This window comes from Salmo salar, chromosome ssa06 (genome assembly GCF_905237065.1).
Source record: "Salmo salar chromosome ssa06, Ssal_v3.1, whole genome shotgun sequence".
Lineage (NCBI taxonomy): Eukaryota > Metazoa > Chordata > Actinopteri > Salmoniformes > Salmonidae > Salmo > Salmo salar.
Genome location: NC_059447.1, coordinates 23,629,751 through 23,657,587, shown reverse-complemented (window position 1 = coordinate 23,657,587; position 27,837 = coordinate 23,629,751). Strand labels below are relative to the sequence as shown.

The 27,837-nt window shown below is 46.5% G+C and overlaps 1 protein-coding gene across 2 annotated transcripts in view; it reads left to right on the top strand.

Annotated features, from left to right (window-relative positions):
- The window catches only part of cep112 (centrosomal protein 112), a 192,122-nt gene that overhangs the window by 32,633 nt on the left and 131,652 nt on the right, over positions 1–27,837 (top strand). Inside the window, exons 9-13 of one of the 2 annotated variants that reach the window (XM_045720003.1) lie at positions 9,921–10,007; positions 14,209–14,308; positions 14,821–14,939; positions 16,371–16,514; positions 27,662–27,816. In XM_045720003.1, the coding sequence (XP_045575959.1) occupies positions 9,921–10,007; positions 14,209–14,308; positions 14,821–14,939; positions 16,371–16,514; positions 27,662–27,816 (605 nt within the window). The remainder of the gene's footprint in view (positions 1–9,920; positions 10,008–14,208; positions 14,309–14,820; positions 14,940–16,370; positions 16,515–27,661; positions 27,817–27,837) is intronic. The other variant, XM_045720004.1, reaches the window with a different exon arrangement.

Here is a 27,837-nt window from a genome sequence, read left to right as displayed (position 1 = left end):
CAAGATATCAGCGATCACTGCCTCATTGCCTGCATCCGTAACGGGTCTGCGGTGAAACAACCACCCCTCATCACTATCAAACGCTCCCTAAAACACTTCAGCGAGCAGGCCTTTCTAATCGACTTGGCCCGGGTATCCTGGGAGGATATTGACCTCATCCCGTCAGCAGAGGATGCCTGGTCATTCTTTAAAAGTGCCTTCCTCACCATCTTAAATAAGCATACCCCTTTCAAATTTAGGAAAGCTAAGGCTAGCTTTTTCAAGCAGAAATTTGCATCCTGTAACACAAGCTCAAAAAAGTTCTGCGACACTGTAAAGTCCATGGAGAATAAGAGCACTTCCTCCCAGCTGCCCACTGCGCTGAGGCTAGGTAGCCACGGATAAATCCACTATAATTGATAATTTCAATAAGCATTTTTCTATGGCTGGCCATGCTTTCCACCTGGCTACCTCTACCCCGGTCAACAGCCCTGCAGTCCCCACAGCAACTCGCCCAACCATCCCCCATTTCTCCTTCACCCAAATCCAGATAGCTGATGTTCTTAAAGAACTGCAAAATCTGGACCCCTACAAATCAGCCGGGCTAGACAATCTGGAACCTCTCTTTTTAAAATGATCTGCTGAAATTGTTGCAACCCCTATTACTAGCCTGTTCAACCTCTTTCGTATCGTCTGAGATTCCCAAAGATTGGAAAGCTGCCGCGGTCATCCCCCTCTTCAAAGGGGGAGACACTCTTGACCCAAATTGCTACAGACCTATATCTATCCTACCCTGCCTTTCTAAGGTCTTCGAAAGCCAAGTCAACAAACCGATCACCGACCATTTCGAATCCCACCGTACCTTCTCCGCTATGCAGTCTGGTTTCCGAGCTGGTCATGGGTGCACCTCACCCACGCTTAAGGTCCTAAACGATATCATAAGCACCATCGATAAGAGACATTACTGTGCAGCTGTATTCATCGACCTGGCCAAGGCTTTCGACTCTGTCAATCACCACATTCTTATTGGCAGACTCAACAGCCTTGGTTTCTCAAATGACTGCCTCGCCTGGTTCACCAACTACTTCTCTGATAGAGTTCAGTGTGTCAAATCGGAGGGCCTGTTGCCACAGGGTTCAATTCTCGGACGGACTCTCTTCACTGTATACATCAATGATGTCGCTCTCGCTGCTGGTGATTCTCTGATCCACCTCTACGCAGACGACACCATTCTGTATACATCTGGCCCTTCTTTGGACACTGTGTTAACTAACCTCCAGACGAGCTTCAATGCCATACAACTCTCCTTCCGTGGCCTCCAACTGCTCTTAAATGCAAGTAAAACTAAGTGCATGCTCTTCAACCGATTGCTGCCTGCACCTGCCCAACCGTCCAGCATCACTACTCTGGACGGTTCTGACTTAGAATATGTGGATAACTACAAATATCTAGGTGTCTGGCTAGACTGTAAACTCTCCTTCCAGACTCACATTAAGCATCTCCAATCCAAAATTAAATCTAGACTCGGCTTCCTATTTCGCAACAAAGCATCCTTCATTTATGCTGCCAAACATACCCTCGTAAAACTGACCATCCTACCGATCCTCGACTTTGGCCTCCCTGTGGCTCAGTTGGTAGAGCATGGTGTTTGCAATGGTGTTTGCTACGCCAGAGTTGTGGGTTCGATTCCCACGGGGGGCCAGTAAGGGAAGGAAAAAAAATGTATGAATTGAAATGTATGCATTCACTACGGTAAGTCGCTCTGGATAAAAGCGTCTGCTAAATGACTAAAATGTCTTTGGCGATGTCATCTATAAAATAGCCTCCAACACTCAACTCAACTAATTGGATGCAGTTTATCACAGTGCCATCCGTTTTTTGACCAAAGCCCCATATATTACCCACCACTGCGACCTGTATGCTCTCGTTGGCTGGCCATCGCTTCATATTCGTCGCCAAACCCACTGGCTCCAGGTCATCTACAAGTCTCTGCTAGTTAAAGCCCCGCCTTATCTCAGCTCACTGGTCACTATAGCAACACCCACCCGTAGCACGCGCTCCAGCAGGTATATCTCACTGGTCACCCCCAAAGCCAATTCCTCCTTTGGCAGCCTTTCCTTCCAGTTCTCTGCTGCCAATGACCGGAACGAACTGCAAAAATCAATGAATCTGGAGACTTATATCTCCCTCACTAGTTTAAGCACCAGCTGTCAGAGCAGCTCACAGATCACTGCACCTGTACATAGCCCATCTGTAAACAGCCCATCCAACTACCTCATCCCCATACTGTATTTATTTATTTATCTTGCGCCTTTGCACCACAGTATCTCTACTTGCACATTAATCTTCTGCACATCTACCATTCCAGTGTCTAATTGCTATACTGTAATTACTTCGCCACAATGGCCTATTTATTGCCTTACCTCCCTTACCTTACCTCATTTGCACTCACTGTATATAGATTTTTCTTTTTTGTACTGTATTATTGATTGTATGTTTGTTTATTCCATGTGTAACTCTGTGTTGTTGTGTGTGTCGACCTGCTGTGCTTTATCTTGGCCAGGTCGCAGTTGTAAATGAGAACTTGTTCTCAACTAGCCTACCTGGTTAAATAAAGGTGAAATATAATTTAAAAAATAATACAAATGGAGGGATTGTGCGTTCTCGGTGTAACTCGGTGTCACGCCCTGACCAGGTGAACTCGGTATTTTGGTCAGGGTGTGTCATGTTGGTGTATTTCTATGTTGGGTTCTGTCGATTCCCAATCAGAGACAGCTGTCGCTAGTTGTCTCTGATTGGGATCACATTTAAGTTCCTTTTTCCCCCACGCTGTTTGTGGGGTGTTGTCTCTTTGTGTTTGAGCAAGTAACGTATCGGTCTTGGTTTTGTGTACGTGTTCATTTTCAGTGTAAAGAATAAACATGTGTTCGCTCCCAGCTGCGTTTTGGTCCGCTTCCTCATCACCCGACGACGAACGTTACAGAACACCCCACCAAACCAGGACCAAGCAGCGGGAGGATAAGGAGCGCGAGAGATGGGCTCGCGATGGGAAGGAGTTCTGGACCTGGGAGGAGATCATGTCGGGGAAAGGACCCTGGCGAAAGGATTCCCAGGTTGAGGAGGTAATGCCAGCCGGTGGATGGAGTCGCAGGCGGCGGGCGAGGAGGCCCGGAAGACACCCCCAATAATTTTTTTGGGGGGGCTAATAGGGTGGTCCGGAAGGGCAGAGGAAGAGCCCAGACCACTGCTCTCGTGGGGGATGACGGCGGAGGAGGAGACGGAGATGAGGCGGTTGATTGAGGACCTGCTGAGGGAAGATCTGGAGGAGGAGCCATGGGATGCGGAGTTGCGCGCTGTGTCGCCAGTGCGCCCGCACAGCCCGGTGCGTCCGGTGGACATGCCCAGCACAAGCCGTGCTAGGATGGGCATCCAGCCAGGACGAGTGGCTAAACCGGCTCCACGCTTCAGGTCACCAGTGCGTGTTCACAGTCCTGTCTGGCCCGTTCCTGTTCCCTGCACCAAGCCCACGGTGCGTGTCCACAGTCCTGTCCGGCCCGTCCCTGCTCCCCGCACCAAGCCATGGGAAGCGGAGTTGCGCGCTGTGTCGCCAGTGTGCCCGCACAGCCCGGTGCGTCCGGTGGACATGCCCAGCACATGCCGTGCTAGGATGGGCATCCAGCCAGGACGAGTGGCTAAACCGGCTCCACGCTTCAGTTCACCAGTGCGTGTTCACAGTCCTGTCTGACCCGTCCCTGCTCCCCGCACCAAGTCAGTGGTGCGTGTCCCCAGTCCGGCCCGGCCCGTCCCTGCTCCCCGCACCAAGCCAGTGGTGCGTGTCCCCAGTCCGGCCCGGCCCGTTCCTGCTCCCCGCACCAAGCCAGTGGTGCGTGTCCCCAGTCCGGCCCGGCCCGTTCCTGCTCCCCGCACCAAGCCAGTGGTGCGTGTCCCCAGTCCGGCCCGGCCCGTCCCTGCTCCCCGCACCAAGCCAGTGGTGCGTGTCCCCAGTCCGGCCCGGCCCGTCCCTGCTCCCCGCACCAAGCCAGTGGTGCGTGTCCCCAGTCCAGCCCGGGCCGTTCCTGCTGCCCGCACCAAGCCAGTGGTGCGTGTTCCCAGTCCGGCACGGCCCGTGTCCGGTCCACCGGTGCCCGATCCTGTTCCGGTCGACGGCTCCGCTCTGGAGCCTGAGCATGCCGCTCCACAGTGGTCCAGTCCGGGCCAGAGGGGTAGGGCTAAGGTGGAGGCGGGGGAAAGAACACGCCCGGGATCACATTTAAGTTCCTTTTCCCCCACGCTGTTTGTGGGGTGTTGTCTCTTTGTGTTTGAGCAAGTAACGTATCGGCCTTGTCATGGTTTTGTATACGTGTTCATTTTCAGTGTAAAGAATAAACATGTGTTCGCTCCCAGCTGTGTTTTGGTCCGCTTCCTCATCACCCGACGACGAACGTTACACTCGGGTAGTTGGTGTTGCCATCCTGTACCTGTCCCACAGGTGTGATGTTCGGATGTACCGATCCTGTGCAGGTGTTGTTACACGTGGTCTGCCACTGCGAAGACGATCCACTGTCCGGCCTGTCTCCCTGTAGCGCTGTCTTAGGCGTCTCACAGTACGGACATTGCAATTTATTGCCCTGGCCACATCTGCAGTCCTCATGCATCCTTGCAGCATGCCTAAGGCATGTTCACGCAGATGCGCATCTTTCTTGTTGTGTTTTTCAGAGTCAGTAGAAAGGCCTCTTTAGTGTCCTAAGATTTCATAACTGAACTTACCTAGTTATCTAAAGAAATGGGATCTAGGTATATTTAACTTTTGTACTAACTGTTCAAAAGATGCAAAATCAATGTACAAGACGTTCAGTGAGGAGATCCCTTCTCCAGCCCAGATATGAAACGCCCTGTCTAATAATGATGGAGAGAATGTAGGGTTCTTTAATAATGGGGCAGAAGTTGAAAATTCACTAAGACCAAACGATCGCCTGAACTGTTTCCAGACTTTTAGAGAATGTTTCATAATGTTTTATTATGTATTTGCAAACAGGCTCAGCTAGTTTAGAGCAGAGTAAGACAGCTAAGGAGGTGTTCAATGAGATATCCAAGGTCAACCATTTTGGTGATTAAGTCAATGTTTAAAATAAATGTATTCAATTCCTTCTTTTCTGTTTGCTAGAAAATCTCCCCATAGAATGTAGTAGCCTGAATACCACAGTGGTTTATAAATGCATATTGGAGGTCTGTGTTTCTTTGAATTCTGTGACACTCAAAATGTTTTCTTTCTTTTCAGTGACTTTTGAGTCACAGTTGACAGTAAAGGGGGGGGGGTTGGTGGATTTTCGGCAAATCCTAGCCCTGAAGGGTGGAGTTGTGACCACACACACACACACACACACACACACACACACACACACACACACACACACACACACACACACACACGCGGCGCCTCCTCAGAAGTGTCTCAGTGACTCACTCTGACTCCATCCTCGCCACCTGAATCTTATCATCTCCTGTGGTTCCACATTAAGCCCCGTACGCAGGCCTCGCCCACCATGGCGTGGCTCGTCTGACCACCAGCAGGAAATGACCTGTGGCTGGGTCTGGTCCTCGCCATATGTTGCTAAGCCCCGACAGCCAGTTCCTATATTAAGGAACTCTGGGCTCTCACACCAAGCTCATCCCCAGTTCAGCTACTGTCTTCATTGATAAGTTGATAAGAACGCTGACTGTACCTGTTCAGCTACTGACTTCATTGATACATTGAGTAAGTGTGTGGTAGCGTGGCAGCTGGAGCAGATGTTGGCCACCACGACGTTGAGTCACTTTAGTCTCATATGGTCATCTATTTTCACCCATGGTTGAGGTTACAAGTCTAGTCCTTGTAATCCCCTCTACACACACCCTTACTGTGCTGGGCTCACACCACAGGTGCTATGGGATGGGGCCGGGGCATATTCAATGAAATAATCCAAGACCATTCAGCCAGTCCCACCCATAGGGTTAGAATTAGGCCTACGTGATGTGATTGCTTTGGCACGTGCAGATGGGTTGATGCATGCAAACAGAGCGAGAGAGAGAGACTACATTTCCCCTGGTACTCCTGGGGTTCTCATCACAAGCACCATCACAGGGCTCTGTGTGATTCTTCCTCTAATGGCTGCAGCTCGGCCAAACGGGTCTGGAGCTGAGGTTCAGTTTCCAATCTGCCCATGCTTTCCAAAGGAATAATGATGCAACTGCTTCCATGCCTGGGTCCTATGGGAAGGCCTCTCAGCTCTGTGTTTGATTCAGACGACTAGCCCCTCTTATCTGATAGTATGATTGTGGTTAAAGGACAACACTGGGCCTTGTGGAGTTCCTAAGGGAGCTCTCTATGTAGTGGCTTTTAGTGTAAAATGGCCGACAATCCAAAGGCAGGCGTATGGTACTCAGTCTGGCTTTTCTTAGATTGAATGGGTATTGTTTTTGTTACAGTTATGCACTTTGTCCTTAAAGGGACCTCAATGTTGAATAGTAGTAGTGAATTGTTTTAGGAAGACATTTTCCTGTCTTGTCTCCACTGAAGCCCAGTATTACCATGACATTAAGTGACATTCAAAAGTCTTTCCTTTTAAAAACTTTGTTGGTTGTAGTGTTTTGCATTTTACCTCAAAGTACAATTGTCATGCTAAGATCCATTAGCTTCTCCTCCCAGTGGAGGAATGGCATGTTAATGGTGTTCAGTAGATAGCTAGCAGGGCACTGCAGAGGGAATATTCTCTAACATCTGTGTTTATGGAAGATGAAAGCTCTATCAGGGCATTGTAGTTCTGCTGCAGAGCAAGATACACAAACACAACTGTGCTTTGTGGGCCCAGCAGTTAGCAGACATTTTGTGAGCGCATTCCCCAAGGGGAAAAAATGCTCGACCCAGGGTCGCTTCTGAGAAAAGAAAAGTGAGAGCAGCTGCTTCTGTCTTTCTCTTTTTCTTTTCGTCTCCCTCCTCCCTCTCTATCCTTTCCTTTCTCAACACACCTTCACCCTTTACCTTCTCTCTCTCATCCTTCCCTCATCTCCTCTCCTCTCCTGAGCTTGGTGTCAACAACATGGCATCTAAGAGAGAAACAACTTTTCAAAAGAAAAGCCAGTGTCACACAGAGATGCCGGGTTTTGAAGCGTCTCAGAAACCTGAGGTGTGCGCGTCTCTCTCCTCGCTCCTCCTCTCTCATTCGTTCTCCCCCCTCCTCTCCCTTCTCTTTCCTTCGTCCTCTTTCCTTCGTCCTCTCTCCCCCCTCCTCTCCCTCCCCCCTCCTCTTTCCCCTCTCCTCTTCGTCCTCTCTTGCTCCTCCTCTTTCCCTTCTCCTCTTCGTCCTCTCTCGCTCCTCCTCTCTCCCTTCTCCTCTTCGTCCTCTCTCGCTCCTACTCTCTCCTTCGTCCTCTCTCCTCCTCTCTCACTCCTCTTTCTCTCCTTCCTCCTCTCCTTCCGACTCTCTCGCTCCTTCTGACTCTCTCGCTTCTCCTCTCTCCCAACTCTCCTTCCTACTCTCTCCATCCTCCTCTTTCCCTCCTCTCTCCCTCCTTTCCTTCCTCCTCTCTCCTTCCTCCTCCTCTATCCCTGCTCCTCTCCTTCCTCCTCCTCTCTCCTTCCTCCTCCTCTCTCCCTGCTCCTCTCCTTCATCCTCTCTCCTTCATCCTCTTTCTCTTATCCCTCCTCCTTTCTACTCTCTCGCTCCTCCTCCCTTGCTCCTCCTCTCCCACTCCTCTCCCTACTCCTCTCTCGCTTGTCCTCTCTTGCTTGTCCTCTCTCGCTCCTCTCTCTCGCTCCTCTCTCTCGCTCCCTCCTCTCTCGCTCCCTCCTCTTGCTCCCTCCTCCTCTCTCACTCCTCCTCTCCTTCCTACGCTCTCCTTCCTGCTCTTCCTCTCTCCCTCCTCTACTCCTCCTCCTCTCTCGCTCCTCCTCTCCTTCCTACTCTCTCGCTCCTCCTCTCCTTTCTACTCTCTCTCCTTCCTACTCTCCCTCCTCCTCTCTCCCTCCTCCTCTCTCCCTCCTCTCTCGCTCCTCTTCTATCCCTTCTCGCTCCTCCTCTCTCCTCTCTCCTTCCTCCTCCCCTCCTCTCTCCCTCCTCTCTCCCTACCTTCTTCCCTCTTTCTATTTCCTCTATAAACCATTTTTCAAACGCCCCTGATGTAGTTTGACAAACTTTCTAAAAAGCCCATTTGAAGAAGTGATGCGAAAGTGACACCCACTTGTTTTGAAGCGCCGCTGGAAAAATCTACTAGACTCCCTCATCTCAATCAGCCTAATCTCTCCTCCAACAAGTCTCCTGTGGTCTCAGAGATTGCACAAGAAAATGGTGGTAATTCAATAGAAAAGAAAGCGAAACGAGAGAGAACTTCACATGGCACCATTGAAGGAGGATAAGTCTAGCAGATTTAGTTGAAGTTGTGGGATAATGGCAGCAGTAGTTTACAATAGGACTCATCTAGTTTGAATGTAGAAGACCCTGGGAATGAGTACGATACAGATCCTTGTTGCTCGAAAGCAAACATTAGCGTTATTGTGAGAATGAATGGGGCAGGTATTGGCTAGTTTGTCAAATGTCAATACAATAGGGGACTTAACCATCTAAGCTACCTCCGCAGATACAGGTTACATGACTGCCCAAAAAGTATTTTCCAACCTGGAAGGACGTATTTGTCACTGAGCCCCAGAATTCAGCAATGCATCAAACCCTCCAGTGACTAAAACCTGTGAGTAAGTACGTTAGTCACAAAGCAATAGGAACTCATCCTGTCTAATTCCCGTTTGTGTTGACAACGTTAGCAAACTCTTTTTTTTCCCACTGACTGGATGACTGTGTGTCTGTTGGCCCCAGAGCTGCCAAGTCCTGAGGCCAGATAGTTCTACAATGGCACATCAGATCAGGAGCACATGTCATGCCTTCTCCTCACCCAGGGACAATCAGACAGGTAGACTACTAGACACAGTGAGCCAACAACACAACAAGTGCCAGCGGCAGATCAAAGAAGTAGGGGAAGATGGCCATACAGGGCTTAGCCACGGGACAGGGTGGCCTCTCCTATCACTCTCCCCACGTGTTGGTGAGAGAGTCTCGTTAGCCAGATGAAAGGCCCGAGTCCGCCAGTATTTCCTGGTAAATAGTCAGGAAACCTGAAGCCACAAAGCAATAGGACCTCTGGCAGGGCTGATGACAGGGATATATGACTTAGGAGGAGCTGTGTTAGGAAGTCACTGAGAAGGTATGTGCTTGTCGTTTAGTATTAAGGCCATTCTGTAATAGCAAGCCGTATCTGAAAGTGGGTATTCATGTGTCTACCTGGTTTGAGTGTGTGAGTATAAATATTTAGAATTACTATTGTAGATGTGTGTTACTTTGTTTGTGTGTGTACACTTCTGGCGTATTAACTAAGTGTGTATTATTTTCCTGTGGCATTGTGTGTGTGGGAGTGAATGAAGGGCTCTGTCTTGACATGCCGATTCAGACGGTTGAACTGTTGATCCCCTGTATATTGAGCTGAACTGAAAGGAGCCGACTGTCAGTGGATAACTGTAGCCTACATAATGCATGGTTCTCTCTGGCCAAGCCTGTTCCTGTCACTGACTAATACTGTATTTCACTGTTATCTCTCACACACACACACACACACACACACACACACACACACACACTGTTGGGTCTGGTACATCCCTCCTACACACATTTGAAGTCCTGTTTGTAGATAAATATATTTTGAAATGTTTATGAAGCTTGAGTCATTGACACCGCTGATGCTCTATGCACCATCAACAATAAATATCTGAAATGCCACTACTTGCCATCAGTTGGCCTAGTTAGTAAAAACAGGGGTAGCGGATGTTGCCGTTGCTATTTTGTCCATCTCCTGTGCTGCATTTGATGATGTGTGTATTGACTCCACTGTCTGTCATGGTGCTGTGTGTCTCTGTGCAGGCTGAGATGAAGACTAAAGTCCTGGAGGCCAAGCACCAGGAGGAGAAACTGAAGATGCAGCAGAAGCACGACGCAGACGTGCAGAAGGTCAGAGTGCTGACTGATTTAACAATGAATTATTAGAATTATTTAATTATTTTGATTATTTGATATTTTAGATAAATTCACACATACAGCCATAATATCATCTGTAGGGAGGTTATAGTACCGCCCAGACATAAAACCATGAATTGAAATGATGGAGGACAAACGCACAGTAAAGTGAGACAGTGCAGAAGGTAGGGATAACAAGAGTGATGCTCCCTGCACCCTTCACCACTCCCACCGTGACACTACATCTGTGTTTTGGGCTGGACTCACACCCTTTTCTCCTTCCCTCCTCCCTGGGCTCCTCCACTAAGACAAATAGCTCTCCAGCATCCTACTCGGACCCTCTTCAAAGCTCCTTGTTGTCTTGGTAGAAATGGCTGTGAAGTCTGAGTAGCACCCTGTTAGTTTCATTTCACCAGGGGTGTATCGGCTCAGCTCCACATCCAGCACCTGGGATCTGTCAACTTCCTCCCAAAACGTCTGCTTTCATTGTTGCCACAGAATCTTTAAATAAAACAGAAATAGCCCCATTTTCCCTCTGTTTAATATGTCGATGAACTCTTTGTCTCTGACAGGAGACACGGTGACAGCTCCTCCACTACCCCGCCTCTCCTGCTCTCGCTCTCCATCCCTCTCTCTTTGGTGTCTCTGTCATTGCAGGCAAATCACACTAATTGTGTACAGATTGCGAGCGATGTCGGATTCAATTTGTTCCCTGTTTACCCGGGCGTCTGACTAATGGCTTCAAGGGGGAGTGGTGGTGGATTAGAGACTTTAACAAGCCCATTCAAAGGCGCATGGGGAAGCTGGCTAGCGCTAGTTTTAATTAGCACCAGGGAGATGAATTATGGATGAATGTGTGGTGCTGATGGTGGTTAGACTGGTCATCGTCTCATAGATAACACGAGAGAGGAGAACAGGAGAACAGGCCTGACTGTTGTATGGTATGTATAGCCACGGATCAATAGTGTGTGTGTGGTCGCACGATAGCTATATAATTAGCTCAGGCAGACCTGTATTTGTTTTTGGAGTGTTGGAGCGCATCAACAAACAGGGTTTAATATCTCCATCTAGAAGGTGCTGCCCTAGGAGCAATCCTCTAAGGATCTGAGATGGTTAGAATACCACGATAGTGAACAACTGTTTTTCATAATGCTGTGTAGCCTAGATTATCAAGCTCCATTGAGACTGTAAAGAGATGGTTAACAAATAACAACCCATATCGTACATCGTCAGATTGCTATGCTATCTCAGATTGCTGTATGCTATGCCTTTGTGTGTAATGTAATTTGTGTGTAATGTAATGGCACCTCTTCCTCCAGACAGTGGGATAGTATTAGTGTCTAGTCAGTCAGGCTGGCTGGAGTCTCTCTGCAATAGAGATGTTATAAAAGACCCACAATTACTGTCCTAAAAGCTGTCGTTCCTCTGCTCCCACTCCCAGTCCCTCTGGACCCCATCTCTGACACCCCGTTACGTCTGCCCAAAAGACACCCTCCTCTCTCCTCTCAGGAAGGCCGATGGGAAAATGGGAAAATTGGACGTCCCTAAATGTTCTGTGAACTTTCCTTTACCCCCTTTCACTCCCTTCCCTTTCATGTCTCCCATCCCACTCACTCTGGCCACAACAGGCTTAGACACAGAGTGCACTTCTAACAGACAAAACCCAGGACAAATAACCCTCTGATGGTCCCCGGGACTGTTTAGGAGGGGAAATAATCTCTCTTACAGGGGGTTTTGATCAAATCTCCAACGTGTGTATCAAAAGACAAGGCGGCGCTGTGAAATGTTCCACAGTCCTGAACTTGTGTTGTTTCTCTCTCTCTCTCCTCTGTCTGTCATGTGTTGTCTACTAATGCAGCTCTGAGGATATCATCATTCCCAATAACACTGATTAGCCTCCTAGCATGTACTGCTATGCATAACTGTAATCAGTTCAGTACAATGGAGAGCCCTGTGCTCATAATTTCTAAAACAATGTACAATCTAACAATCTGTTATTTTTTTTATATTTAGTTTCACTCACACTTATTTTATTTGATGTCCTCATTGGAAGGGGATGTAATGGAGTCAGGATGCAGTGAAGTCAGTCAAGGCTCATCTGTAGACTCCTGTTATGAGATGTGTTTGGGGATGGGAATTCTGTTGATGTAGTGTTGTGTATCATTAAATCAAATCAAATGTTATTGCGCACACACACACACACACACACACACACACACACACACACACACACACACACACACACACACACACACACACACATCCTGTTATTAATTTCTGCTTTGCCAAGATAATCCATCTACCTGACAGGTGTGGCATATCAAGAAGCTGATTAAACAGCATGATCAATACCCAAGTGCACCTTGTGCTGGGACAATTAAAGGTCACTCAAAAATGTGCAGTTTAGTCATAACACAATGCCACAGATGTCTCACGTTTTGAAGGAGAGTGCAATTGGCATGCTGACAACAGGAATGTCCACCAGAGCTGTTACCATATAATTGAATGTTAATTTCTCTGTTAGCCCCCCCCCATCTACTGTAAGCCGCCTCCAACGTCGTTTTAAAGAATTTTGTAGTACGTCCAACCGGCCTTACAACCACAGACCACATGTAACCACACCAGCCCAGGACCTCCACATCCGGCTTCTTCACCTGCGGGATCATCTGAAACCAGCCACCCAGACAGTTGATGAAACTGTGGGTGAGAAATGAAGAGCTGATTCACAACCACCTGAACAAAAACAGTAGATGAGAAATGAAGAGCTGAATTATAACCACCTGAACAAAAACAGTAGATGAGAAATGAAGAGCTGAATCACAACCACCTGAACAAAAACAGTAGATGAGAAATGAAGAGCTGAATCACAACCACCTGAACAAAAACAGTAGATGAGAAATGAAGAGCTGAATTATAACCACCTGAACAAAAACAGTAGATGAGAAATGAAGAGCTGAATCATAACCACCTGAACAAAAACAGTAGATGAGAAATGAAGAGCTGAATTATAACCACCTGAACAAAAACAGTAGATGAGAAATGAAGAGCTGAATCATAACCACCTGAACAAAAACAGTAGATGAGAAATGAAGAGCTGAATTATAACCACCTGAACAAAAACAGTAGATGAGAAATGAAGAGCTGAATTATAACCACCTGAACAAAAACAGTAGATGAGAAATGAAGAGCTGAATTATAACCACCTGAACAAAAACAGTAGATGAGAAATGAAGAGCTGAATTATAACCACCTGAACAAAAACAGTAGATGAGAAATGAAGAGCTGAATTATAACCACCTGAACAAAAACAGTAGATGAGAAATGAAGAGCTGAATTATAACCACCTGAACAAAAACAGTAGATGAGAAATTAAGAGCTGAATTATAACCACCTGAACAAAAACAGTAGATGAGAAATGAAGAGCTGAATTATAACCACCTGAACAAAAACAGTAGATGAGAAATGAAGAGCTGAATTATAACCACCTGAACAAAAACAGTAGATGAGAAATGAAGAGCTGAATTATAACCACCTGAACAAAAACAGTAGATGAGAAATGAAGAGCTGAATTATAACCACCTGAACAAAAACAGTAGATGAGAAATGAAGAGCTGAATTATAACCACCTGAACAAAAACAGTAGATGAGAAATGAAGAGCTGAATTATAACCACCTGAACAAAAACAGTAGATGAGAAATGAAGAGCTGAATTATAACCACCTGAACAAAAACAGTAGATGAGAAATGAAGAGCTGAATTATAACCACCTGAACAAAAACAGTAGATGAGAAATGAAGAGCTGAATTATAACCACCTGAACAAAAACAGTAGATGAGAAATGAAGAGCTGAATCATAACCACCTGAACAAAAACAGTAGATGAGAAATGAAGAGCTGAATCATAACCACCTGAACAAAAACAGTAGATGAGAAATGAAGAGCTGAATTATAACCACCTGAACAAAAACAGTAGATGAGAAATGAAGAGCTGAATTATAACCACCTGAACAAAAACAGTAGATGAGAAATGAAGAGCTGAATCACAACCACCTGAACAAAAACAGTAGATGAGAAATGAAGAGCAGAATATGAAGTGTATCCGGAACTACACTATTTATACAACATTTTGCAACTCTATGAAACATAATGCAACACTTTTGAACAGGTTGAATTTACCTGCCCCTTTTCCACTTCAGATTTTAGACCGTAAGAATGGCGAGATCGATGAGCTGAAGACCATGTACAGAGCCAAGCAGAAGGAATCGGAGGAGAGTGTGCGCAAGCTGGAGAAGAAAGGTGAGAGGTCGTGGAGTCACGGTGGGGGTCGAGCCTGGAGGCAGACTCAAGGGGATATTTACACCAGTGTGTCTCTGCACACTCAGAGTTAAACTCCAGTTTAAACTCAGTGTTACTGTTACAGGGGGAGACCCCACTAGTGTGGCGCGATGCTACCCAGCTGTGCTCCTTCTAACAGCACATTTATGAGACTCTGATATTTCACACTTGTCATAAACAGATTCTTTAGTGACAGTGCATGTTGTACAGTACACTTCCAGCACAGAGCGATTTAGTTGCAGACGTTCTCTATACTCAGCTTTAACCCATTGACACTATGGGAGATTGGAGATATTTTCAGTGCTGACATTCAATATGAAACAACAATGACGAGGGCTACAAAGTATGTGACTTTCACAGATCTTGGTTAAAGTAGTGTGAAAGAAACAAACGTGTGTGTGTGTGTTGGCCCTGAGGCTGGGCCTTACGGAGTTCTTTGTCTGTGTGTGTGTGTGTTGTTTTTCCATCCACAGTTCAAAGCGTGGTGCGTGAGTCCCAGGTCATCCGTGAGAGCAAAGAGAAGCAGATCGGCGAGCTGAAGAAGATGTCAGATCAGAGCACCGACTCCCTGAAAAACGAGTGGGAGAAAAAGGTAAAGGAAAGTTGAAGGGCTGAAGTCGATTTCCAACCAGCCCTAGCCCCTAAGCACTCCTAAGCCTGAGGAAGGCTGCAATAGAAGGATTTGAAAGGGTGAAATCTGGGCTGACCTCAACCAAGCCAGGCTCACTATAGAGCTGGGAAATCTTTATTCTAGACAATTCTATGTAGGCTCACTCGGCCAGGCCTGTGTGGGTTTATTTTTTTTACTGAAAAAAATTGTTAGTACTTCTTCTCTAAATTGTCTTTTCAGTCCCGATAACTCTAGTTAACTAAGCTGCTCAATGAGATCTTAATGACATTTCCCCTTATCTGTTCAGGGTCACTAAGCGTATGATAGTGAAATCCATAAATGAAGCTCTGCTTAGATGTATGAGAAAAATGAACTCTCCTGCCCTCTTATCCGCCCCTTTTTTAAATTTTCACCTAAAATGACATACCCAAGTCTAACTGCCTGTAGCTTAGGACCTAAAGCAAGGATATGCATATTCTTGATACCATTTGAAAGGAAACACTTTGAAGTTTGTGGAAATGTGAAATTAATGTATGAGAATATAACACATTAGATCTGGTAAAAGATAATACAAAGAAAAAAACATGCATTTTTTGGTATTTTTTTGTATCATCATCTTTGAAATTCAAGAGAAGGGCCATAATGTATTATTCCAGCCCAGGCACAACTTATCCAATGAACCATTGTATTTCTGTTCAAAATGTTGTATCAAGACTGCCCAAATGTGCCTAATTGGTTTATTAATAACTTTTCAAGTTCATAACTGTGTGCACTCCTCAAACAGTAGCATGGTATTCTTTCACTGTAATAGCTACTGTAAATTGGACAGTGCAGTTAGATTAACAAGAATTTAAGCTTTCTGACAATATCAGATATGTCTATGTCCTGGGAAATGTTCTTCGTACTTACAACCTCATGTTAATCGCATTAGCCTATGTTAGCTCAACCATCCTGAGTGTGGGACACTGGTCCGTAGAGATCCTTAAGAGGTTTTAAAATAAGGTCTCTCGCCCCTGAATAAGGGGTGACTTGATATATCTATTGAAATTGAGAGCGAGACAGAGCGACGCAGAGAGAGACAGACTCGGAGAGACACAGACTCGGAGAGACACAGACTCGGAGAGACACAGACTCGGAGAGACACAGACTCGGAGAGACACAGACGCGGAGAGAGACAGACGCGGAGAGAGACAGACGCGGAGAGAGACAGACGCGGAGAGAGACAGACGCAGAGAGAGACAGACGCAGAGAGAGACAGACGCAGAGAGAGACAGACGCAGAACAGGCCAGAGTTGGTACAGTAGAATGTCTCTGCTTGGACACCTGGGCCAGTGGACGTAGCCAAGGTACCACACGTAGTAGCTGTGATAGGCTGACTGACGCTGTGGTGTCCGTTGCCCCTCCTCCCCCCAGCTGCATGCGGCGGTGGCGGGTATGGAGCAAGAGAAGTTTGACCTGCAGAAGAAGCAAACCGAGAACATTCAGGCGCTGCTGGAGGACACCAACCAGAGGCTGGCCAAGATGGAGGCTGAGTATGGTGCCCAGACACAAACTACTGTGAGTGGGGGAGATGGGGGAACACTGTTTTCACCATCAGTAACACTTACTGTATTCACCTTCTGTTTCATGTTTGAACACGCCCCCTCATAAAGTGTTTGCTGACAAACAGAGCTGACATGAAGGGTGAGGCGTCCCATCTTGTCACTTACAGTTGAAGTCGGAAGTTTACATACACTTACGTTGGAGTCATTAAAACTCGTTTTTCAACCACTCCACAAATTTCTTGTTAACAAACTATAGTTTTGGCAAGTCGGTTAGGATATCTACTTTGTGCATGACAGCAGGTCATTTTTCAAACAATTGTTTACAGACAGTTTATTTCACTTATAATTCACTGTATCCCAATTCCAGTGGGTCAGAAGTTTACATACACTAATTTTACTGTGCCTTTAAACAGCTTGGAAAATTCCAGGAAATTATGTCATGGCTTTTGAAGCTTTTGATAGGCTCATTGACATCATTTGAGTCAATTGGAGGTGTACCTGTGGATGTATTTCAAGGCCTACCTTCAAACTCAGTGCCTCTTTGCTTGACGTCATGGGAAAATCAAAAGAAATCAGCCAAGACCTCCACAAGTCTGGTTCATCCTTGGGAGCAATTTCCAAATGCCTGAAGGTACCACGTTCATCTGTACAAACAATAGCACGCAAGTATAAACAGCATGGGACCACGCAGCCGTCATACCGCTCAGGAAGGAGATGCGTTGATGATGAACGTACTTTGGTGCGAAAAGTGCAAATCAATCCCAGAACAACAGCAAAGGACCTTGTGAAGATGCTGGAGGAAACAGGTACAAAAGTATCTATATCCACAGTAAAACGAGTCCTATTTCGACATAACCTGAAAGGCCGCTCAGCAAGGAAGAAGCCACTGCTCCAAAACCACCATAAAAAAGCCAGACTACGTTTTGCAACTGCACATGGGGACAAAGATTGTACTTTTTGGAGGAATGTCCTCTGGTCTGATGAAACAAAAATAGAACTGTTTGGTCATAATGACCATCGTTATGTTTGGAGGAGAAAGGGGGAGGCTTGCAAGCCGAAGAACACCATCCCAACCGTGAAGCACGTTGGTGGCAGCATCATGTTGTGGGAGTGGTTTGCTGCAGGAGGGACTGGTGCACTTCACAAAATAGATGGCATCATGAGGTAGGAAAGTTATGTTTATATTGAAGCAACATCTCAAGACCTCAGTCAGGAAGTTAAAGCTTGGTCGGAAATGGGACTTCCAAATGGACAATGACCCCAAGCATACTTCCAAAGTTGTGGCAAAATGGCTTAAGGACAATAAAGTCAAGGTATTGGAGTGGCCATCACAAAGCCCTGACCTCAATCCTATTGACAATTTGTGGGAAAAACTGAAAAAGCATGTACGAGCAAGGAGTCCTACAAACCTGACTCAGTTACACCAGCTCTGTCAGGAGGAATGGGCCAAAATTCACCCAACTTATTGTGGGAAGCTTGTGGAAGGCTACCTGAAATGTTTGACCCAAGTTAAACAATTTAATGGCAATGCTACCAGATACTAATTGAGTGTATCTAAACTTCTGACCCATTGGGAATGTGATGAAAGAAATTAAAGCTGAAATAAATCATTCTCTCTACTATTATTCTGACATTTTACATTCTTAAAATAGTGGTGATCCTAACTGACCTAAAACAGGGACTTTTTACTAGGATTAAATGTCAGGAATTGTGACAAACTGACTTTAAATGTATTTGGCTAAGGTGTATGTAAACGTCTGACTTCAACTGTACCTTCCACCTTGTAAAAGTCTCTCTGCCTTTGCGTCTGTGTCCTGGGACCGAATCCCATCTAACTTGAGTGTTGCTTTGTGTGTATGTGTGTGTGTCAAGGACCTAAGGTGGGACAAAGTAGGGGTGGGGGATTAGGTATGGATGATCAGCAACAGGGGCCATTCAGACACAGTACAGTACTTCATGAATTTATCTTCTCTTATGACATTCAGCAGCTATCACAATTAACGTGTACATACGCGCACACACACACACACTTTCTCTCCCTTTCGCTCTCACACGCACACGCACATTCTCTTTCTCCCTCTCACACACGCATACATTTGCATTCAATAGCTTTCACAGGTAAAGTGTACTCCTACACACACACACACACTTTCTCTTTTTCACTCTATCTCACACACACACACACACACATGCGCGCTCCCACGTGCAGCGAGATAGTCTGTCAGCAGGATGGAATTTAAGAAGCATCAAAAGCGGGCCGTGCGAGGCCGGGTAAGACCCCTCTTTAATAATTAAACACAGTCTATAGCCAGGTGAGGCCTGCAACATGAAAGGGTCCTCTTTCACTGGAAATGAGGTGCTCTACCCCTGTTAGTTTAGGCTGACCTCCACACAGAGGTACACATGCACGGGCGTGCACGCACTCACACTCACATACACACACCCCTGTTCTCTTCATAAGAAATGTCAGCTGAGGTGAGGTAGCTCTGAACTCCCCCTCTCTATTTGATGTCTCAGTATCGAAGCCCTCTGAATTATTTTGTTTATCTTTCATCATGCAACCGTGTTGCAGTGTTTCTGGTGCTTGCCAAAAAACAAAAGGTGAAGTGAAGTTTATCAAAGCTATCTGACAAAGTGAGAGTTTCAACATATAACACACATATTTTCACATAGGCTTCTTACCCAAAGAAAGGTGTTTTGACACCTGTAATTGTTTTTCGAACTTATCTGGTGTCTAGAACAGTTCAGGTAGAGCAGCTGCGAGTGTGTATGTCAACATGAAGACAAGATGAAATATGACTGAAACCTCTTTGTGTGCGTTTGTGCTTGTCTGTGTGCGTCAACGGAGACAAAGAGAACAGAGCATGTCCCTGACAGGCCACTACAGTTTTCCTGTACCATAACATCATCTTTAGCTACTTCACACACACCCACAGGTGGCATACAAGCACTCCAAGTCTTCTGCTGGTGTGTAATATGAGGGAATATGTTTAAGTCTTCTGCTGGTGTGTAATATGAGGGAATATGTTTAAGTCTTCTGCTGGTGTGTAATATGAGGGAATATGTTTGTCTTCTGCTGGTGTGTAATATGAGGGAATATGTTTGTCTTCTACTGGTGTGTAATATGAGGGAATATGTTTAAGTCTTCTGCTGGTGTGTAATATGTGGGAATATGTTTGTCTTCTACTGGTGTGTAATATGAGGGAATATGTTTGTCTTCTACTGGTGTGTAATATGAGGGAATATGTTTGTCTTCTACTGGTGTGTAATATGAGGGAATATGTTTGTCTTCTACTGGTGTGTAATATGAGGGAATATGTTTGTCTTCTGCTGGTGTGTAATATGAGGGAATATGTTTGTCTTCTACTGGTGTGTAATATGAGGGAATATGTTTAAGTCTTCTGCTGGTGTGTAATATGAGGGAATATGTTTGTCTTCTACTGGTGTGTAATATGAGGGAATATGTTTGTCTTCTACTGGTGTGTAATATGAGGGAATATGTTTGTCTTCTACTGGTGTGTAATATGAGGGAATATGTTTGTCTTCTACTGGTGTGTAATATGAGGGAATATGTTTGTCTTCTACTGGTGTGTAATATGAGGGAATATGTTTGTCTTCTGCTGGTGTGTAATATGTGGGAATATGTTTGTCTTCTACTGGTGTGTAATATGAGGGAATATGTTTAAGTGAGAACACCTCTTTAACTGGCATTGGTAGGTCATCCATCACTGAATATTGAATCTGTTACGTTATGTTACGCAACTTCTCTTTCATAAACATTTAGGCCACCAAATATATATTTTTTCACTTTAAAGAAGACCCATTTTATCCTAGTTAAATCTATGAAGGTCTCAGGAGAGCGAAGCTAATATATGTAGCCTGTCACTACACACTTGTCACTTTGTGTCTGTCTCTCTGAAGGAGCCCATTAGTGGAGTTCAGTGCCGGTAGCGTGCTGCTAACACCTGGTGCTCAGGGGAGTGCGCCAAGAACACACACACACACACACACACACACACACACACACACACACACACACACACACACACACACACACACACACACACACAGCCTCTCCGTCTCATCCCATGCCAGGGAGTTAAGTGTCAGCATACGTCCTGGCTCAGTCCCCCTTCGTTCCCCCTTCATTTTCTTAAGGCACTCTTGTTGGCCGCTTGCAGACAATTTACAAAGGACCCCTCTCACGGGGCCTGACGGCGCTGGCCATCCCTCTCCGTCCCAAAAACACACAGAGCTCTCCTGTCTCAGTCATCTCTCATCTGTTAGAGAGGACTGCACGCTCCCCATCCAGCCTCTCTGTCATCACTTGTATCAACCTGCGAATGCGCTGCATTCCAAACTGTCACACAGAGAGTAGGTGGTTGAATCCACTGTTTTTATTAGGACACTAGTGGAAGCATCACCCAGCTTGCACATTTGGTTCCTTAGAAGTTTTCGGAACTTTTCCCATTGGTTCTGGGAACGAAGCCGTCAGTTTCCTGACTGGTAAAATGGAACGTTTTTAAAATGTAGCCTGTTCTGGGACCATATATTTTTTGTTGTAGGGAGGTTCTGATAACTTTCAGGAAACCATAGTAAAATGTTTTCTTGGGAGGTTTTATTAACGTTCTGACAACGGAAATTGTAGGTTATTTTGAGGTTTTTGAATAACTTTCACTGAAAGTTTCAGTAAGACTTTTATTAACACTACTTAGTTTGGGTTAACTTTTTTAACTCCAAGCACAGAAAGGATGCTTGAACATTTTCTTAGGCATTAGTCATGCAAATTAGTCATGCAAATACATTCTTTTTTATTGTGGCACGGCGTCAGTGAGATTCAAACCTATGATCTTCTGTTCTCCATCTATAGAATTAGTCCACTGCGCCACCAGGATAGAGAGCTAGCATGCCATGTTTTTTGAACTCTTACAAAGCTGTTCATTTTAGTATATTCAAACAGACCCCATTTCAAAGTCAACAAGCACTCATGAAGATCAGGTGTGGATAATTAGTGGTCGCGGCCAACAAACCTGAACAAACTTAACAAGATAGAGAACAGAGTTTTGTTGACGCTGAGAACGGAATGAATGTATTTCAATAACATTCTTAGAATGTTTTTTGAATGTTACTAATGTGTTGTAGTGTTTTTTATGGAACGTTGTATTAATGTTCTGAGGAAACCTGCAGTAAATGTTATGCTGAAGTAAGATCTTTAAACAGGTCAACATTCACAGACGAATTACCTGAACGTGTACTCAGAGCATGCTGGCAAGTGTCTTCACTGACATTTTCAACCTGTCCCTGACCGAGTCTGTAATACCTACGTTACAAGCAGACCACCATAGTCCCTGTGCCCAAGAACGCCAAGGTAAGCTGCCTAAATGACTACAGCCCCGTACCACTCACGTCTGTAGCCATGAAGTGCTTTGAAAGGCTGGTCATGGCTCACATCAACACCATTATCCCAGAAACCCTAGACCCACTCCACTTTGCATACCGCCCCAACAGATCCACAGATGACGCAATCTCTATTGTACTCAACACTGCCCTTTCCCAACTGGACAGAAGGAAACCCTACGTGAGAATACTGTTCGTTGACTACAGTTCAGCGTTCAACACCATAGTGCCCTCAATACTCATCACTAAGCTAAGGACCTGGGACTAAACACCTCCCTCTGCAACTGGATCCTGGACTTCCTGATGGGCCGCCTCCAGGTGGTAAGGGTAGGCAATAACACATCTGCTATGCTGATCCTCAACATGGGGCCCCTCAGGGGTGCGTGCTTAGACCCCTCCTGTACTCCCTCTTCACCCACACGACTGCATGGCCATGCAAGATTCCAACACCATCATTAAGTTTGCAGATGACACAAGTGTGGTAGCCCAGATCACCGACAACGATGAGCCAGCCTATATGGAGGAAGTCAGAGACCTAGCAACCACTCCTTCAATGTGATCAAGCCAAAGGATCTGATTGTGGACAACAGGAAAAGGAGGGCCAAGCACGCCCCCATTCTCATAGACAGGGGTTGTAGTGGAGCAGGTCGAGAGCTTCAAGTTCCTTGGTGTCCACATCACCAACAAATTATCCATGGTCCAAACACACCAAGACAGTCGTGAAGAGGGCACGACAACACCTATTCCCCCTCAGTAGACTGTAAAGATTTGGCATGGGTCCTCAGATCCTCAACGTTATACAGCTGCACCATCGAGAGCATCTTAACTGGTTGCATCACTGCCTGGTATGGCAACTGCTCGGCATCTGACCTCAATGCGCAACTATCCTGCACCATTCCCAGAACGTTGTGGGAAGGGTGTATGCAAAACAACCGTAGGACCACCACACTCTCACCAAGCTCTAAGAAACAAATGGTTCTCCGAATGTTATGTGCTAGCTGGGCAGTCACGATCAGCTGGGTCATGGTCATTAATCACCAAACAGAAGAACAGGGAGGGACTATGTGGACATTTTTGTTTTCCTATGCAAAATGTTTTGCTCTGATGCATCCTAATGAACACGCCCCTGGACTTTGTTTGATCACCCTCAGTTGAGTTTAGGATGAGGGTGTCTGTATGATTGGTAATCTGGAGCGGTTGTCTGGTTTATGAAGAATGGGATTAGAGGATTTGGTGGGATTACGTAGGCCAAGAGCAATGAGCTCAACTTCTGTCTGCCCTTTAAACTTGTATTGTGAGGAGGCAGAACTAGGCAGAGCAGGAGAAAGCGAAAGAAACAGCAGCTTGGGGAGAGAGAAAAACGCTTTCGGGAACAAGAGAGAAGATGTTTTCATAGGCAGACGGAACAGTTGACTTTTTGAAGTCTATTTCTTTAACTTTCTCTTTGAGACTTTGCAGAGGGAACGAAGAGCCTACAGATTCAACAGATGTGTCTTTTAAAACAGTCCCACCTGATAGGATCTATCCCTGGTGCACTGAGGACTTTGATGTCTGCTTAGCTGAGAGTTGGAGAATCTGGTTGCTGAGAAACAGTCGGTTCAGGCTGACTGTAGAATTGAGCATGAGTTCAGTTGGGTAAACTGTGGTGTGGTGCTGGGACAGTGGGTTTCAGGCCAGAGAAGGCTGCTGGGAGGAGCTTCAGGTGGACGGACTCATTGTAATGACGAGAATGGAATCAATGGAACAAAGTCAAACGTGATTTCCATATGTTTGATACCGTTCCATGTATTCTATTCCAGTGTTTATAATGAGCCCGTCCTCCTATGGCTCCTCCCACCAGCCTCTTCTGATACTGGTAAATGGGTTTGGATTGATGACCCACTCAGGCTGTAGAACAGTGGGGTGAAACAGAGTTGTACTGGCCTGCTATCTTAATTTGATCACTGTTGTCGCAGAGAATTTTCATACTCAGCAGGAAATGCAAATTGTAGTGTATTCAAGGTTTAAAAAGGCTTCTAATGTTTCTGATTTCCACTTAAAAATGTCAGCCTTGATTTGGCCTAATGAAAAATGTATCACAAAAATGTCCATTAATTATAATCCACATAATAATTTCAGGATTATTTTCCTGCTGTGAGAAGCAGGGTCCTATTAAGATGGCGCATCTGTAACAGAATTGTTCATCTTGATGGTGGTCAATGATGTTCATGCTGATGGTCCTCTCCCACTGTATAGGAGCAGACAGTGATGTTCATGCTGTCTCATGCTGATGGTCCTCTCCCACTGTATAGGAGCAGACAGTGATGTTCATGCTGTCTCATGCTGATGGTCCTCTCCCACTGTATAGGAGCAGACAGTGATGTTCATGCTGTCTCATGCTGATGGTCCTCTCCCACTGTATAGGAGCAGACAGTGATGTTCATGCTGTCTCATGCTGATGGTCCTCTCCCACTGTATAGGAGCAGACGGTGATGTTCATGCTGTCTCATGCTGATGGTCCTCTCCCACTGTATAGGAGCAGACGGTGATGTTCATACTGTCTCATGCTGATGGTCCTCTCCCACTGTATAGGAGCAGACAGTGATGTTCATGCTGTCTCATGCTGATGGTCCTCTCCCACTGTATAGGAGCAGACGGTGATGTTCATGCTGTCTCATGCTGATGGTCCTCTCCCACTGTATAGGAGCAGACGGTGATGTTCATGCTGTCTCATGCTGATGGTCCTCTCCCACTGTATAGGAGCAGACAGTGATGTTCATGCTGTCTCATGCTGATGGTCCTCTCCCACTGTATAGGAGCAGACAGTGATGTTCATGCTGTCTCATGCTGATGGTCCTCTCCCACTGTATAGGAGCAGACAGTGATGTTCATGCTGTCTCATGCTGATGGTCCTCTCCCACTGTATAGGAGCAGACAGTGATGTTCATGCTGTCTCGTGCTGATGGTCCTCTCCCACTGTATAGGAGCAGACAGTGATGTTCATGCTGTCTCATGCTGATGGTCCTCTCCCACTGTATAGGAGCAGACAGTGATGTTCATGCTGTCTCATGCTGATGGTCCTCTCCCACTGTATAGGAGCAGACGGTGATGTTCATGCTGTCTCATGCTGATGGTCCTCTCCCACTGTATAGGAGCAGACGGTGATGTTCATGCTGTCTCATGCTGATGGTCCTCTCCCACTGTATAGGAGCAGACAGTGATGTTCATGCTGTCTCATGCTGATGGTCCTCTCCCACTGTATAGGAGCAGACGGTGATGTTCATGCTGTCTCATGCTGATGGTCCTCTCCCACTGTATAGGAGCAGACGGTGATGTTCATGCTGTCTCATGCTGATGGTCCTCTCCCACTGTATAGGAGCAGACAGTGATGTTCATGCTGTCTCATGCTGATGGTCCTCTCCCACTGTATAGGAGCAGACAGTGATGTTCATGCTGTCTCATGCTGATGGTCCTCTCCCACTGTATAGGAGCAGACAGTGATGTTCATGCTGTCTCATGCTGATGGTCCTCTCCCACTGTATAGGAGCAGACAGTGATGTTCATGCTGTCTCATGCTGATGGTCCTCTCCCACTGTATAGGAGCAGACAGTGATGTTCATGCTGTCTCATGCTGATGGTCCTCTCCCACTGTATAGGAGCAGACGGTGATGTTCATGCTGTCTCATGCTGATGGTCCTCTCCCACTGTATAGGAGCAGACGGTGATGTTCATGCTGTCTCATGCTGATGGTCCTCTCCCACTGTATAGGAGCAGACGGTGATGTTCATGCTGTCTCATGCTGATGGTCCTCTCCCACTGTATAGGAGCAGACAGTGATGTTCATGCTGTCTCATGCTGATGGTCCTCTCCCACTGTATAGGAGCAGACAGTGATGTTCATGCTGTCTCATGCTGATGGTCCTCTCCCACTGTATAGGAGCAGACAGTGATGTTCATGCTGTCTCATGCTGATGGTCCTCTCCCACTGTATAGGAGCAGACAGTGATGTTCATGCTGTCTCATGCTGATGGTCCTCTCCCACTGTATAGGAGCAGACAGTGATGTTCATGCTGTCTCATGCTGATGGTCCTCTCCCACTGTATAGGAGCAGACAGTGATGTTCATGCTGTCTCATGCTGATGGTCCTCTCCCACTGTATAGGAGCAGACAGTGATGTTCATGCTGTCTCATGCTGATGGTCCTCTCCCACTGTATAGGAGCAGACAGTGATGTTCATGCTGTCTCATGCTGATGGTCCTCTCCCACTGTATAGGAGCAGACAGTGATGTTCATGCTGTCTCATGCTGATGGTCCTCTCCCACTGTATAGGAGCAGACAGTGATGTTCATGCTGTCTCATGCTGATGGTCCTCTCCCACTGTATAGGAGCAGACAGTGATGTTCATGCTGTCTCATGCTGATGGTCCTCTCCCACTGTATAGGAGCAGACAGTGATGTTCATGCTGTCTCATGCTGATGGTCCTCTCCCACTGTATAGGAGCAGACAGTGATGTTCATGCTGTCTCATGCTGATGGTCCTCTCCCACTGTATAGGAGCAGACAGTGATGTTCATGCTGTCTCATGCTGATGGTCCTCTCCCACTGTATAGGAGCAGACAGTGATGTTCATGCTGTCTCATGCTGATGGTCCTCTCCCACTGTATAGGAGCAGACAGTGATGTTCATGCTGTCTCATGCTGATGGTCCTCTCCCACTGTATAGGAGCAGACGGTGATGTTCATGCTGTCTCATGCTGATGGTCCTCTCCCACTGTATAGGAGCAGACGGTGATGTTCATGCTGTCTCATGCTGATGGTCCTCTCCCACTGTATAGGAGCAGACAGTGATGTTCATGCTGTCTCATGCTGATGGTCCTCTCCCACTGTATAGGAGCAGACGGTGATGTTCATGCTGTCTCATGCTGATGGTCCTCTCCCACTGTATAGGAGCAGACGGTGATGTTCATGCTGTCTCATGCTGATGGTCCTCTCCCACTGTATAGGAGCAGACAGTGATGTTCATGCTGTCTCATGCTGATGGTCCTCTCCCACTGTATAGGAGCAGACAGTGATGTTCATGCTGTCTCATGCTGATGGTCCTCTCCCACTGTATAGGAGCAGACAGTGATGTTCATGCTGTCTCATGCTGATGGTCCTCTCCCACTGTATAGGAGCAGACAGTGATGTTCATGCTGTCTCATGCTGATGGTCCTCTCCCACTGTATAGGAGCAGACAGTGATGTTCATGCTGTCTCATGCTGATGGTCCTCTCCCACTGTATAGGAGCAGACGGTGATGTTCATGCTGTCTCATGCTGATGGTCCTCTCCCACTGTATAGGAGCAGACAGTGATGTTCATGCTGTCTCATGCTGATGGTCCTCTCCCACTGTATAGGAGCAGACGGTGATGTTCATGCTGTCTCATGCTGATGGTCCTCTCCCACTGTATAGGAGCAGACGGTGATGTTCATGCTGTCTCATGCTGATGGTCCTCTCCCACTGTATAGGAGCAGACGGTGATGTTCATGCTGTCTCATGCTGATGGTCCTCTCCCACTGTATAGGAGCAGACGGTGATGTTCATGCTGTCTCATGCTGATGGTCCTCTCCCACTGTATAGGAGCAGACGGTGATGTTCATGCTGTCTCATGCTGATGGTCCTCTCCCACTGTATAGGAGCAGACAGTGATGTTCATGCTGTCTCATGCTGATGGTCCTCTCCCACTGTATAGGAGCAGACAGTGATGTTCATGCTGTCTCATGCTGATGGTCCTCTCCCACTGTATAGGAGCAGACGGTGCGGGAGCTGGAGCTGCGTGTGAAGCAGCTGTCAGTGGAGGTGGAGAACGGTAACGTGCTGAGGCAGAAGGTGACCCAGGAGAAGGGCCAGCTGGAGATCCACATCGCCACCATCAGCTCTGAGCTTCAGGAGGCCAACCGACGGTGAGGAGACCCCACGCCACG